The sequence below is a fragment of the Bos taurus genome, chromosome 7 (assembly GCF_002263795.3).
Source record: "Bos taurus isolate L1 Dominette 01449 registration number 42190680 breed Hereford chromosome 7, ARS-UCD2.0, whole genome shotgun sequence".
Taxonomy (NCBI): Eukaryota; Metazoa; Chordata; class Mammalia; order Artiodactyla; family Bovidae; genus Bos; species Bos taurus.
In genome coordinates, this window is record NC_037334.1 from 17,492,881 (window position 1) to 17,507,359 (window position 14,479).

The 14,479-nt window shown below is 44.5% G+C and overlaps 1 protein-coding gene and 1 long non-coding RNA gene across 3 annotated transcripts in view; both read right to left on the bottom strand.

Annotated features, from left to right (window-relative positions):
- Positions 1-3,281: 3,281 nt before the first annotated feature.
- LOC132345708 (uncharacterized) lies at positions 3,282-9,774 on the bottom strand. Its single transcript, XR_009495188.1, has 2 exons — positions 9,692-9,774; positions 3,282-3,642 (listed from the first exon to the last, which is right to left on the bottom strand). It is a non-coding gene; the product is annotated as an uncharacterized lncRNA (long non-coding RNA).
- A 302-nt stretch (positions 9,775-10,076) lies between these two features.
- Positions 10,077-14,479, bottom strand: part of LOC518134 (adhesion G protein-coupled receptor E4) — a 37,285-nt gene continuing 32,882 nt past the window's right edge. For both annotated transcript variants that reach the window (XM_005208889.5, XM_002688899.6), the window contains one exon: positions 10,077-11,109. In XM_005208889.5, coding sequence (XP_005208946.1) covers positions 10,999-11,109 — 111 coding nt within the window. In that variant the 3' untranslated portion in view covers positions 10,077-10,998. The remainder of the gene's footprint in view (positions 11,110-14,479) is intronic.

Genomic DNA, 14,479 nt, shown 5'->3' on the forward strand with positions numbered 1-14,479 from the left:
CAAACAGCAAAGGGACTCAGCCATACATGTACATGTGTCCATTCTCTCCCAAACTTCCTTCCCATCCATGCTGACACATAACATTGAGCAGAGTCCTGTGTGCTATACAGTAGGTCCTTATTGGTCATCCATTTAAAATACAGCAGTATGTACGGGCAACCATGGTCTTCCCCCGTGGCTCAGCAGTTAAGAATCTGCCTGCAATGCAGGAACCACAGGAGACACAAGTTCAATCCCTGGGTTGGGAAGATCCCTTGGAGGAGGGCATGGCAAACCACTCTGGTATTCTTGCCTGGAGAATTCCTATGGACAGAGGAGCTTGGCGGACTACAATTCATAGGGTAGCAAAGAGCGGACACAACTGAGAAGACTTAGCATGCATGCGCAACCATAAGTTCAAGCTGGTTTTAGAAAAGGCAGAGCAACCAAAGATCAAATTGCCAACATCCGCTGGATCATCGAAAAAGCAAGAGAGCTCCAGAAAAAACATCTATTTCTGCTTTATTGATTATACCAAAGCCTTTGACTGTGTGGATCACAATAAACTGTGGAAAATTCTTCAAGAGATGGGAATACTAGACCACCTGACGTGCCTCTTGAGAAATCTGTATGCAGGTCAGGAAGCAACAGTTAGAACTGGACATAGAACAACAGACTGGTTCCAAATAGGAAAAGGAGTACGTCAAGGCTGTATATTGTCACCCTGCTTATTTAACTTATATGCAGAGTACATCAGGAGAAACGCTGGGCTGGAAGAAGCATATGCTGGAATCAAGATTGCTAGGAGAAATATCAATAACCTCAGATATGCAGATGACACCACCCTTATGGCAGAAAGTGAAGAGGAACTAAAAAGCCTCTTGATGAAAGTGGAAGAGGAGAGTGAAAAAATTGGCTTAAAGCTCAACATTCAGAAAACGAAGATCATGGCATCTGGTCCCATCACTTCATGGGAAATAGATGGGGAAACAGTGGAAACAGTGTCAGACTTTATTTTGGGGGGCTCCAAAATCACTGCAGATGGTGATTGCAGCCATGAAATTAAAAGACGCTTACTCCTTGGAAGGAAAGTTATGACCAACCTAGATAGCATATTGAAAAGCAGAGACGTTACTTTGCCAACAAAGGTCCGTCTAGTCAAGGCTATGGTTTTTCCAGTGGTCATGTATGGATGTGAGAGTTGGACTGTGAAGAAAGCTAAGTGTCGAAGAATTGATGCTTTTGAACTGTGGTGTTGGAGAAGACTCCTGAGAGTCCCTTGGACTGCAAGGAGATCCAACCAGTCCATTCTGAAGGAAATCAGTCCTGAGTGTTTTTGGAAAGACTGATGCTAAAGCTGAAACTCCAGTACTTTGGCCACCTCATGCGAAGAGTTGACTCATTGGAAAAGACTCTGATGCTGGGAGGGATTGGGGGCAGGAGAAAAAGGGGACGACAGAGGATGAGATGGCTGGATGGCATCACCGACTCAATGGACATGAGTTTGGGTGAACTCTGGGAGTTGGTGATGGACAGGGAGGCCTGGCGTGCTGCAATTCATGGGTTCACAAAGAGTCGGACGGGACTGAGCGACTGAACTGAACTGAAGTCTGTAAATCTGTTTCTTTTTTGTAAGTAAGTTAATTTGTATCAGTTCTTTTTAGATTCCACATATAAGAGATGTCATAATAAAGATATTTCTCTTTCTCTGCCTGACTTACTTCACTCAGTATGGCGATCTAGAGGTCCATCCATGTTGCTACAAATGGCATTATTTCATTCTTTTTAACAGCTGAGTAATATTCCATTGTATAAATGTTGGTTTTGTTTTTTTAACTGGAATACAGTTGATTTACAATGTCGTGTTCGCTTCTACTGTACAGTAAAGTGAATCATTTATATGTATACATATATTTGCTATTTTTTAAGATTCTTTCCCCATGTGGGCTATTACAGAGTATTGAATAGAGTTCCCTGAGCTGTACAGTAGGTCCTTATTAGTTAAGGACACACTAATGTCATTTCACTAATTATTACCTGGCAATTTTTTTGTAGCTCCACTGTTCCCTTTTTCCTCTCTGCCTACCTTTATGAATAGATGATTTTCCAAGGTGGTATACAGTGATTCCATTTTTTGTGTGTGTGTGAATCTACTATACGTTTTTGCTTTTGTGGTTACCCCAAGGCTTCCATAAAACATCTTACAGCTAAAATCATCCATTTTAAGTTGATAGCAACTTAACCCCGGGGCTTCCCTGATACTCAGTTGGTAAAGAATCCGCCTGCAATGCCGAAGACCCTGGTTTGATTCTTGGGTCGGGAAGATCCACTGGAGAAAGGATAGGCTACCCATTCCAGTATTCTTGGGCTTCTCTTGTGGCACAGCTGGTAAAGAATCCACCTGCAATGTGGGGAATCCCTGGGTTGGGAAGATTTCCTGGAGAAGGGAAAGGCTGCCCATTCCAGTATTCTGGCCTGGAGAATTCCATGGACTGTATAGTCCATGGGGTTGCAAAGGAACTGAGTGACTTCTATTTTCACTAACCCCAATCACACATAAAACTACACTCTTCTCTCCTTTTTTGTCTTTGATATGACAATTACAATCTCTTTTTATATTTTTTATTTGTTAACAAATTAAGGTAGCTACAGTTATTTTTAATATCTCATCCTTTAACCTTTACTAAGACTAAGTTGTTAACACACCGCCATATTATAGCATTATGTATGGTGTATGCTCAGTCTTGTCTGACTCTGTGACCCCATGGACTGTAGCCCACCAGGTTCCTCTGTCCATGGGATTTCCCAGGCAAGAATACTGGAGGGGGTTGCCATTTCCTTCTCCAGGGGATCTTCCCAACCCAGGGATCGAACCTGAGTTTCTTATTTCTCTTGCATTGGCAGGCGGGTTCTTTACCACTAGTGCCCCTGGGAAGCCTGTCATAATTACAGTATTGGGGTATTCTGAATTTGACTATATGCTTAACTTTACAGTATGTTCTACACTTTCTTTTTTAATGAATCATAATTGTACTGTCATTACAATTTAAAATTGTTTTGGAAACACTGTCTGGTCACAAAGTTATCCATGCACTTAATAATTCTAATGTTGAAACACACACCTAAAACCCAACATGTTTGGAAATGAATTTAGAAACAGTAGAACAGAATAAATCAGATCAAATTACTGATGTGATATGCCTCACGGTTTTAGTTTGGGAGCATTTATACCAGGACATGGAGATTGTAGGGTAAAGGAGTTAGAGAAGGCGAGGCTCGGAAAAAGAATGAGACCAGCACTCTATAGGAACAGATCACCTTTAATGAGGCGAGAAGGGGCAGCAGTCAGATTATCGAGCTGCTGCACTTACCCAAGAAAAGAGTAAGTACATATAGGCATGTATGTGGAAAGCTGTTGTCTTAAGGGGGCCTGTTCTTCTCCAAGGTTGTTCAGAGTAGTTATCTCTTAAACGGCTGGAGCAAGGAATTTTGGAGATCGGCCAGAGGCTGGACCGGCTGGGAGCTGGGCATAATCAACCTTAATGTCCATTTTTTCTCGGGGTGAGAGAGTTCTTTGTTTTGCGTAGAATGGTGGGGAGGACCTGGAGGGGAATTTTAATTCCAGACTATTTTGAGCCACGTAACTTTTCTTCATTCCAGGCCCTAAGGAATATATATAAAAAGAGAAAGAGAGATGGACGCAGTTAATGTTTAGGGCTTCTTCATGCTGATAAATGAGGATCAGGGGTTTGTGGTCTGGGAGGAAGGAAGTCTAAGGCCCGTAGTGTTGATTTTTATTCTAGCCATCAGGGTCTCAAACAAAAGAACAATCTTGACTTGGTCTTGGGAAATGGCTCAGATTCGGCCTTGGAGGAATTTCTGGAAAAGATTAAACAAATAAGGCCCAAAGGTGAGTAGGAGGATGATAAAAATGAATGGTCTGAGAAGGGGTACAAGTTATAAAAGGTTTCCTGTAGCCACAGGGCGGAGATGTAATCTTCAGTGTGTTTGAGGGTGGATCCTTGAGGACTCATGACCCAGATATCTGCCAGAAGTTGTTCCAGGAATAATTGTAGCCGTGAAACAGACAGGCTCATCTGTTGCCAGTTGGGGCTGGTGGAAGCTGTGAGAATTTTAGAGTTGTAGGGTCTGTGTGAGAAACTAGATAAATATTAGTCTGGCAAGCATTTTCATCATTGGGCTGCATAACCTTTTTTTTTTTTTTTAAACAGGGTGATGTGTACCCAAGGGGTGATTTTTTTTTTTTAATTTTGTAGTGGTAGGGGTCAGCAGAATTACTATGTAGGGTCCTTGTCATTTTGGGGTTACATCTGAGTGGGACTGAACTGTCATATAGACTTTGTCTCCTATTTGAAGGGATGGGTATGGAAGACTGGGGTGTGGTCGAGGGAGTAAGTTATCCATATGTTGCCAAAGGGCATTTCGTATCTGGGCAACTAAAGGAAAAGGAAGGTGGGAAGGCAGTTTAGGACTGTCCTGGGAAGGGGGTAGACCCAAAGGTATTATGGGCCTCCCATACATGGCCTCAAATGGACTGATATTTAAGGGTTTTTTTTTTTTTTTTGGTAAGGCCCGGACCTTTAAGAGGGGTAAAGGGAGGAGTTTAGATCGGTCTTGATGAAGTTTGATTGTTAATTTGGTCAGAGTTTCTTTTAGAACTTGGTTGGCTCTCTCAACCTTATCAGAAGACCGGGAATGATAAGGAATGTGAAGCCTCCAAGGAACTAGAAGGGCTCATGCAATATTTTGGGTGATTTGGGATGTGAACTCGGGCCTGTTGTCAGACTGGAAGGAGGAAGGTATTCCAAACCTTGGGAGGATTTCAGTAAGAATAAGCTGAGCCACAGTAGGGGCTCATTTGTTAGTAGTCGGGAAAGCTTCAATCCATCCAGAAAATGTATCTACGAGGACTAGGAGAAACTTAACCCTTTTTACGGGTGGCATGTGGGTGAAATCTATCTGTCAGTCTTGTGCAGGAAGATGTCCACGAATTTGGTGGGTGGGGAAAGGAGGGAGTCAAATGTTAGGATTTGTCTACTGAGAAATGGCACAAGTTTGGGTCAGATTATTTAAATAAGTCACATCATCCTTAGTCAGTTTAATAAAGTTCTGAAGGAAAGCCTTAAGTACTTTTGCAGAGGGGTGGAAAAAGGAATGTAAATATGAAAGTAATGTGTGGGTGTTAGGTTCCCCAATTTGGGCGATAGTAAAGGCAGGACTAACAGAGGCGGCCTGTTGTTGAAATGGCAACCCACTCCAATATTCTTGCCTGAAAAATCCCATGGACAGAGGAGTCTGGTGGGCTAGACTCCACAGGTGGCAAAGAGTCGCCACGACTGAGCGACTTCACATAAAAGGAGATAGGACTGTATCGCTGATGTCTCTGGCAGTGTATTACAGCAGCTTGTTTTGGGAGCTGAGCTGCATGGAGGAGTTCAGAAATAAAAGAAGCATTGAGAATGGGTGTGTCTTTCTGAGAGAGGAATCTCTTTTCTCTCCAGATTATAATGTTAGAATGTAATATGTTATAGACGTATTTGGAGTCAGTGTAAATGTTTATCTTTTGGTCTTTGGCTAGGGTCAAAGCTTGTGTAAGAGCTATCAGTTCAGCCTGTTGTGAGGACGTGTGAGTTGGGAGTGTGGCTGACTTGATGAGGCTAGCGGGGATAACTTTGTCGGGCTGTCCCTGAACTATAGTGTATCGAGCCCCAAATGGGGCTTGTTTTTGGGCAGTGCCATCTATGAACTACGATGGGACTTTGGAGTCAGTAAGGGGCTGATCAGTTATATGTTCAAAGGGATTAAGTGTCACATCTAAAGTCTGAACACAGTCATGAAATAGGTGTTCTGCTTCTGGATCTGGTGTAGGGAGTAAGCTAGCAGGATTGAGAGGTTTACAAGGCATAAAAGAAAGGGATGGGCCAAGGAGGTGTGGGTGAGGATTTGTAATTGAGCAGGGGGCAGAGAAAGGAAAGCCCGATGAGAGAGTAAATCTTTGAAGGAATGAGGTGAGCATACAGTTAGAGGAGCATTTCGGGTTAGTTTTTGGGCTTCAGGTATTAAGAGGGTGGTTGCAGCTAAGGCCTGGAGACAAGGTGGCCATCCGAGCGTGATGAGATCGAGTTGTTTAGATAAGTTGTTTAGATAAGCTAGGGGCCCCGTAAGTCTCCCCTTTTTTTGGCCCAGAATCTCTAAGGCATGTCCTTGTCGAAAATGTACAAAAAGGAAGAAAGGCTTGGTGTAATCAGGTAAGTAAAGAGAAGGGGCCTGTAGTAAATGTTTGATAAGAGTCTGTATTGGGGTGTGGAGAGAGGTGGGGGCCAATAAGGGTTCATTCAAGTCATTTCGAGTAGCTTGGTAGAGAGGTTTTGTGTGGAGGGCAAAATTTGGGACCCATATTTGGAAGAAGTTTAATAGACCTAATAGAGAAAGAAGTTTTCTCTTGATTTGGGGCCTGGGGGTCTGTGCCAAGGCTCAAAATCTCTGAGTTGGGATTATTTTGGATGTGGGAGTGAGAAGTAATCCCATGTGATCGGCAGTGGTGGAAGTAATTCGTGCTTTGGAGAGTGAGACTCTGTAGCCCCAGTCGCCTAGGGCATTTAATACTGTCGCAGTGTGGACCAGGCAGTTATGGCGAGAGGAACAATAAATCATGTACATATTGGAGTCAGGTAGTAGAACCTAGGTCTAAAGTTTGTAGGTCTCTTTGGAGGGCTTGACCGAAAAAATGAGGGCTATCTCTAAACTCCTGTAAAACGGTCTAAGTTAACTGTTGAGATTGATATGTATCTGGATCTGTCTGCTGCTGCTGCTGCTGCTAAGTTGCTTCAGTCGTGTCCAACTCTGTGCAACCCCATAGATGGCAGCCCACCAGGCTCCCCCATCCCTGGAGCTGTCTAGGTGAAGGCAAATAGGGGCTGTGAGGAGTGGTGTAGGGTATAGTAAAGAAATCATCTTTGAGGTCTAAAACCATGAAATAGAGTGTGTCAGGGGGAATACGTGAGAGAAGGGTGTAGGGTTAGTGACCACGGAGTGTACAGGTATTATGGCCTCATTGACCTTGTGAAGATCTTGGACTAGACACCATGAGTGGGGTCCCTTTTTGACTGCCAGTATAGGAGTATTATGAGGAGAACAGATAGGCTGCAAAAGGCTGGTTTTGAGCAGTCGGGAGATTATTGGTTTAAGTCCTTGTTGGGATTCTGTGATCAGGGTATATTGAGTTTGGGTTATTATTTGAGAGGGATTTTTAAGAAAGACCTGCATAGGGAATGGTGTCTGGCTACTGATGGGGCTTCGGTGCCCCAGACCTGAGGATCTATCGGGGAAAGGTCAGGGGGCAGGTTTTGGGAGTGAGGGCTGGCCAGGGGTTCAGGTGCCATTTGAATGCAAAGAAGTGATATGGGATCTAAAAATGGGAAGTTTTAGCTTAGCCAGAAGATCACATCCGATCACTGTCACTGGGTATTGAGGAACTATTATAAAAGAATGTGTTAGTGTTGTTTTGCCAAAGGAATAAAGGAGAGGAGGGGTTATTTTGGGATAGAAAGGGATGTCTGAGACCCATATGATGGCCACTTTTGAAGGTTGGAGAGGGCCCTTAAAGGAGGTTAAAAGTGAAAAGGCCACTCCAGTGTTACAAATGAGACTTTGTGTCTGGCCACCATGCCAATTACCTGAAGCTTTGAGTCTATCTGTATGGGGCGGACTTGGGGTCTGGAGCTTGAGCTCCATCACTGGAATAACCCAGGCATGATTAGATCATGTCTCACCTAATTCGAGGAACCATGGTCTGGGGTGCCAGGGCCTCCCTGAGTCTGGTTCCTGGCCCATTGTTGTTGGGCCTGGGGTGGACCCCAAGATTTGGTGGGTAGTGTCTGAGAACAATCTATTTTCCAGTCGACCCGTTGTTTGCAGGTGGGGCAGGGTTTGGTGGGTGAAGGAAATGGCAACCCACTCCAGTGTTCTTGCCTGGAGAACCCCAGGGACGGGGGAGCCTGGTGGGCTGCTGTCTATGGGGTCGCAAAGAGTCAGACACGACTGAAGCAACTTAGCAGCAGCAGCAGCAGCAGGGGTTTCGGCAGGACTTAGCCCAGTGTCCTGTTTGGTTACATCTGAAGCAGGGACCTGGAGAGTAGTCTCCTATGGGTGGGCTGAGGTTGATGGGCCAAAGGGGTTGAATTTTTCCCTTGGATAGCTGCAGCGAATAAAGCATATGTGGCCTTTTTTTTTTTTTCTTTTTCTTTTTTTGCTTCTTCCTTCCTATTGTTGAAAACTTTAAAGGCTAATTTTAGGAGATCTCACTGAGGGGATTTAGGGCCCTTTTCTAACTGGCATAGTTTTCAGCGAATATTGGGGGCTAACTGGCTTATGAACTGGACATGTAGGTACAGAAGTCCGGCGGGGGTGGAAATATCTAGATTAGTGTATTTTTGGACTGCCTCAGTAAGCCATGAAAGAAAAAGGGCAGTATTTTTATCTTTTTCTTGAGTCACTTCCCTAATCTTATTGTAATTATTAATGTGAATGTGAGAGCTTTTTAGCATTGCTTCTAGTAAACAAATGATCATATGATGTAGGTACCAGATGTTGGCATTGCCTGCTTGATATGTCCACAGTGGTTCAGTTAAAGGGACTGCATCATCAATCACCAGATTTGTCCTATCTTGGTTATGGAGCTGATCAGCAGGAGTCCAGGCTGCCTGTCATATCCATTTCTTTCCATCAGGGGTTAAAGTGGCATTTAGGATGTAATAAAGATCATTTTAGGTTAAATGATATGCTTGTGTAAGGCGGAGGAATTTTTTTATGTATCTAGTAGGATTTTCTGAAAAGGATTCCAATTTTTCTTCAGTTTGGCTCATATCAGAAATTGAGAAAGGTGCATGAACCCGTGTAGGGCCCTCTGGTCCCACTGCCTCTCTGAGAGGAAATGTGTTTGCTTCGGGTCCTGGCCGATGGAGGGGGCTGGAAATCTCTGGGGGTTCTGGAGTCATCGCCTTCTGTTTCGGAGGAGGAAGGGCTAGAGGATGGGGTCTCGTCTCCGGAAGCTTTTTCTCCGGGGCGGTAGGAAGGAGGCTCATCTGCTGGGTCAAAATCGGGGGCTGAGGGTTTAGGGGGCCTTTTAGGGGCTTTAGATTTGGATTCTTTTGTAATGGACAGGGAGAGACAGCAGAGGAGGATTTGATGAACAGTCTTTGCAGAGAGAAGGATGGCTTCTAAGGTCTCAGAAGGCTTGAATATAGGGGTCCTTTGACCATTTGCCATTCCATTTGAGGAAGTTAGTGAGATCTGATAAAATATTGAAATCGAAAGTCCCGATCTCAGGCCAGGATTTTGATTGTCTAATTTTGATTGTCTAATTGGTATTGAGGCCAGATCTGTATACAGAGTTGTTTTAAGCAGTTAGCTTTGAGTTCAGTGAGTGAGTGGTCTGAGATTTTTGAGAACACAAGCTAGAGAGGAATCTTTTGGGACAGATTGGCCAGACCCCATAATTGAAAGGCAAGCAAAGGCTCTTATTGGGAGCTCGAGTTGTCACCCGTAGTCGCAATAGGAGTTACGAGAAGAGAGCTCTGTGTCGAGGTGGAGGGTCCCCCACCATCGCCTACAGAGTGGTCCTAGGCCGGGGGTCCCGGGATCAGAGAGAACTGGGTTCTAGGGAGCCTCTAGAACAGCGTCCGGATCTTACCTTAATTTAGGGGCCGGCTTGAGTGGAGTGTTGCATGTAAAGGGATCGAATGGCAAAAGGCCTCTGTCCTGGAGTTGGTCGGTCTCATGGAAAAGAAAAGTGTAGAGAAAAGAGGAAGAGAGAGAGAGAGGCCAATATTCCTCGGGTTACATAGAAAACCAATAAAGCCCTTACACAGGACTTGTACCGCTCACGAAGGCATAGGGCGTCCTCTTGAGGAGGTCTTGAAAACCCCAGCGGGAAAGAGCTTGGCAGGCTTCCACGCTGCGAAGAGCTGGCCGTGGAGAAGGAGAAGGAACCGTCAACCTCCTGGGGTTTCGACACCAAAAATGTAGGGTAAGGGAGTTAAAGAAGGCGAGGTTCAGAAAAATAACGAGACCAGCACTCTATAGGAACAGATCACCTTTAATGAGGCGAGAAGGGGCAACAGTCAGATTATCGAGCTGCTGCACTTACCCAAGAAAAGAGTAAGTACATATAGGCATGTATGTGGAAAGCTGTTGTCTTAAGGGGGCCTGTTCTTCAAGGTTGTTCAGAGTAGTTATCTCTTAAACGGCTGGGGCAAGGAATTTTGGAGATCGGCCAGAGGCTGGACCGGCTGGGAGCTGGGCATAATCAACCTTAATGTCCATTTTTTCTTGGGGTGAGAGAGTTCTTTGTTTTGCATAGAATGGTGGGGAGGACCTGGAGGGGAACTTTAACGCCAGGCTATTTTGAGCCCTGTAACTTTCCTTCAGAGATGAAACTAAAAAAACAAAATTATATTTAATCAGAGAGTAGGGTAGGTTCAAAAAAATCTTCAGGCAAAGAAAACGGAAAAGTGCTGGTGTTCTGACTGCAAACTTCTTCCTGAAGACAATTCACTCCTAAGTGGGACTGGTGGTGTCCCATTTTTGCATTGCCAAGCATGCAACCCTCTTTTCATATTAATTCATATGAGAATTATTGAATTATGCAGGTGTCCAGAAATGCAAAATCTTGGGGAGCATAAAATGCAGCGGAGAAGCCAGAGGAGAATCTGTAAGCTGGATCCAGATGTTAGTCAGTCATAGGCAAGTTGGTAATGTCTAGCAGAGGAAAATCCACTTATTTCTCTCATCATTAAAAAGGATTTCTTAACCATTTGATTGCGCCTGACACACAATACTGGATTCTGAATCTAAGAATTCCCCCAGGTGTCCCTTTCCTTCTATGGAGAGAGAAACCAAGATGAGGAAATCAGTTAGGACTCATTTTCACAGGTAAGGTCAACAGTGGCATTGGTCCCATCCATACATGACCACGAGGGGGCGCAGTCCACACGCAGCTCAGTTGTCTGTTTTGAGCCAAGAAACACTAACAAGTTGAGGCCCAGGCGGTGGCTGGATAGACGCAGAGTCTTTTTTGCAAAAGAATTCCGATGACTTCTCCAGTTTCTCCTATTTGGGGGAAACAATGTGGAGAAAAAGCTGAAGGGAAATGAACACCTCAGAAATTAACTAAAACTTCTAAGCGTGCTTGGAAGTGACAAGCTAGAATTGCCCTAAGGTTCAAAGCTCAGTAAATCCGAAGCTGCTGCTGCTGCTGCTAAGTCGCTTCAGTCATGTCCGACTCTGTGCGACCCCATAGACGGCAGCCCACCAGGCTCCCCCGTCCCTGGGATTCTCCAGGCAAGAACACTGGAGTGAGTTGGCATTTCCTTCTCCAATGCATGAAAGTGAAAAGTGAAAGTGAAGTCACTCAGTCGTGTCTGACTCTTAGTGACCCCGTGGACTGCAGCCCACCAGGCTCCTCAGTCCAAGGGATTTTCCAGGCAAGAGTACTGGAGTGGGGTGCTATTAATGTTGCCTGATGTATCAGTAAACAAAGGATGGTACAGCCACCTACAAAGGTGCACCCTGAGGGGACTCAGGATGAGAAAGAATGGGATATGGAGGTAAATAGCTAAGATGCTTATCAAAGGAATTATTTCAAAGAGCCTAGGCTCTCGTGGGTTTCCCAGGTGGTGCTAGTGGGAAAGAACCCATCTGCAAAGCAGGAGACTTAAGAGACTTGAGTCAGGAAGATCTTCCTGGGTCAGGAAGATCCTCTATTCCTGGGTGGGCAAGATCCAAGAGGGCATGGCAACCCACTCCAGTAGTCTTGCCTGGAGGGCTTCAGTCCATAGGGTCGCATAGAGTGGGAACGACTAAAGGGACTTAGAGCAAACATGTAGACTCGCATTTTCCTGTACATAGAAAAGCACTAAATTCCTTAAGATGTCCCTTAAGTTAATCTCCCTTAATTAACAGTAATCTTTTGCTGTTCTGACTACCTGATCTTTGTTGTAAACCTCTTATATAACCTGACTTATATAACCTTGCCTCTTTGGAGCAGTCCCTCAGAGCTCTTCTTGAAGTCTTCGGAAAGTCTGACAAATAAAACATAATTCTCAACTTTTAGGTTGTGTGTTTTTTGGGTTTTTTTTACTCAACACCCCATAACACCATCTATGATGGGGTTTCAAAACTTAGTTTCTTCACAAACATTACGTGTTTGGGGCTCAGAGGTAAAGAATCTGCCTGCAATGCAGGAAACCTGGGTTTAGCCCTCGGGTTAGGAAGTTTCACTGGAGAAAAGAATGGCAACCACTCAGGTATTCTTGCAGGGAGAATTCCATGGACAGAGGAGCTTGGTGAACTACGGTCCATGGAGTCACAAGTAGTCAGACATGACTGAGCAACTAACACGCTGTGTGCCAGGTAGCGTTTGAAGCACTTAACCTATAAGATATCATTTAATTCTCATGATGAGACAGATATTATCATTCCCATTTTACAGATGAAGAAACTGAGATTCAGAGATATCAAGTGGCTTGTGCAAGGTCACACAGCCTGGAGGTGGTAGAATCTGGGATCTGAATCCAGACACTTGGGCTCTATGGAAACCCAATAGTGATGGATCACTTAAACGCTACAGAGGATTAATGGAGGTTGCAAGCTTGGTTAGGTTGATTATATACTACTTATTTATTTATTGGCAGCTCCACCACACAGCATGCGGGATCTTAGTTCCGGACCAGGTATCTAATCCATGCCCCCTGCAGTGGAAGCACAGAATCCTAACCACTGGACAACCAGGAAAGTCTCTGATTATGTGCTTTTTAGAATGTAACACGTTGTCCAAAGATAGGGATTATGAGACTCTTGTGGGGGTCCAGTGGTTAAGACTTTGCCTTTCAATGCAGAGGGTGTGGGTTCAATCCTTGGCTGGGGAGTTAAGATCCCATATGCTTCAGGGCCAAAAAACCAAAATATAAAACAAGCAATATTGTAACACATTCAGTAAAGTCTAAAAATCTTGTTGTTGTTTAGTCGCTAAGTTGCGACTGACTCTTTGACACTCCATGGATTGTAGCACGTCAGCCTCCTCTATCCATGGGATTTCCCAGGCAAGAATGTGGACTTTAAAAATAATCCACATTAAAAAAAATAAGGGATTATGATTATTATTCTGGACTCTTCTATATAGTTAGTTGAAATGTCACCTCCTCAGTTTTTCCCTAATCATTCATTCCAAAATAGTCTTTTCCTCATGACCTATCATTATATTCTAATTCTCTGCATACTCACTGTATGATATTTGTCCTGCCCCTAAAGGTGTTTTGGTCAATCTCTACTCTCTATAAATTTCATTGCTTTGGTCACTATTGTTTTCCTTCTGCCTAGGGCAATGCCTGGCTAGTGGAAATTGCTCACTGGATTTGAGAGTCTTAATTTCTTGTTTTGTTGCTATTGTTCAGTTGCTAAATCATGTCTGACTCTGCGATCTGGTGGATTGCAGCAGGCCAGGCTCCCCTGTTCTTCGCTATCTCCCAGAGTTTGCTCAAATTCGTGTCCGTTGAGTCGGTGATACCATCTAGCCATCTCATCTGCTGCTGCTCCCTTCTCCTCCTGCCTTCAGTCTTTCCCAGCATTAGGGTCTTAGCATTAGGAATCTTAATTCCCTCATCAGAGACTGACTCCACGCCCTCAGCAGTGAAAGCAGAGAGCCCTAATTACTGGACCACCAGAGGATTACCCAGGGGTCATTTTTTAAAAATTAGGTATATTCATCAAGTTTTTTGGCTTCCCTAGTGGCTCAGACAGTAAAGAATCTGCCTGCAATGAAGGAGACCCAGGTTGATCCCTGGGTCTGGAAGATCCCCTGGAGAAGGAAATGGTAACCCTCTCCAGTATTCTTGCCTAGAGAATTCCAGGGACAGAGGATCTTGCTGGGCTACAGTCCATGGGGTCACAAATAGCTGGACACAACTGAGGACTCAAGTGCCAGAGTCTTAGGGAGGTTCAATGTGCTGTGCGCTAAGTCACTTCAGTTGTATTTGACTTTGTGTGGCTCTATGAAGTGTACCCACCAGGCTCCTCCATCCATGGGGTTCTCTAGACAAGAATACTGGAGTGAGTTGCCAGGTCCTCCTACAGGAGATCTTCCCGACCCAAGGATTAAACCTGCATCTCTTATGTCTCCTGTATTGGCAGGCAGGTTCTTTACCACCAGAGCCACCTGGGAAGGGAGGTTCATTATGGCCACATTATTTAAAAATAAACTTCCCCAGAGCTTCCCTGGTGATTCAGTGGTAAAGAATCTAGCCGCAGTGTAGGAGATGCAGGTTTAATCGCTGTATGGGAAGATCCCCTGGAGGAGGATACAGCAACCCACTCCAGTATTCTTGCCTGAAAAATTCCATGGATGGAGGATCCTGGCAGGCTATAGTCCATTGGGTCACAAAGAGTTGGACACGACTAAGCCACTAAAGAACAACAAAACTCT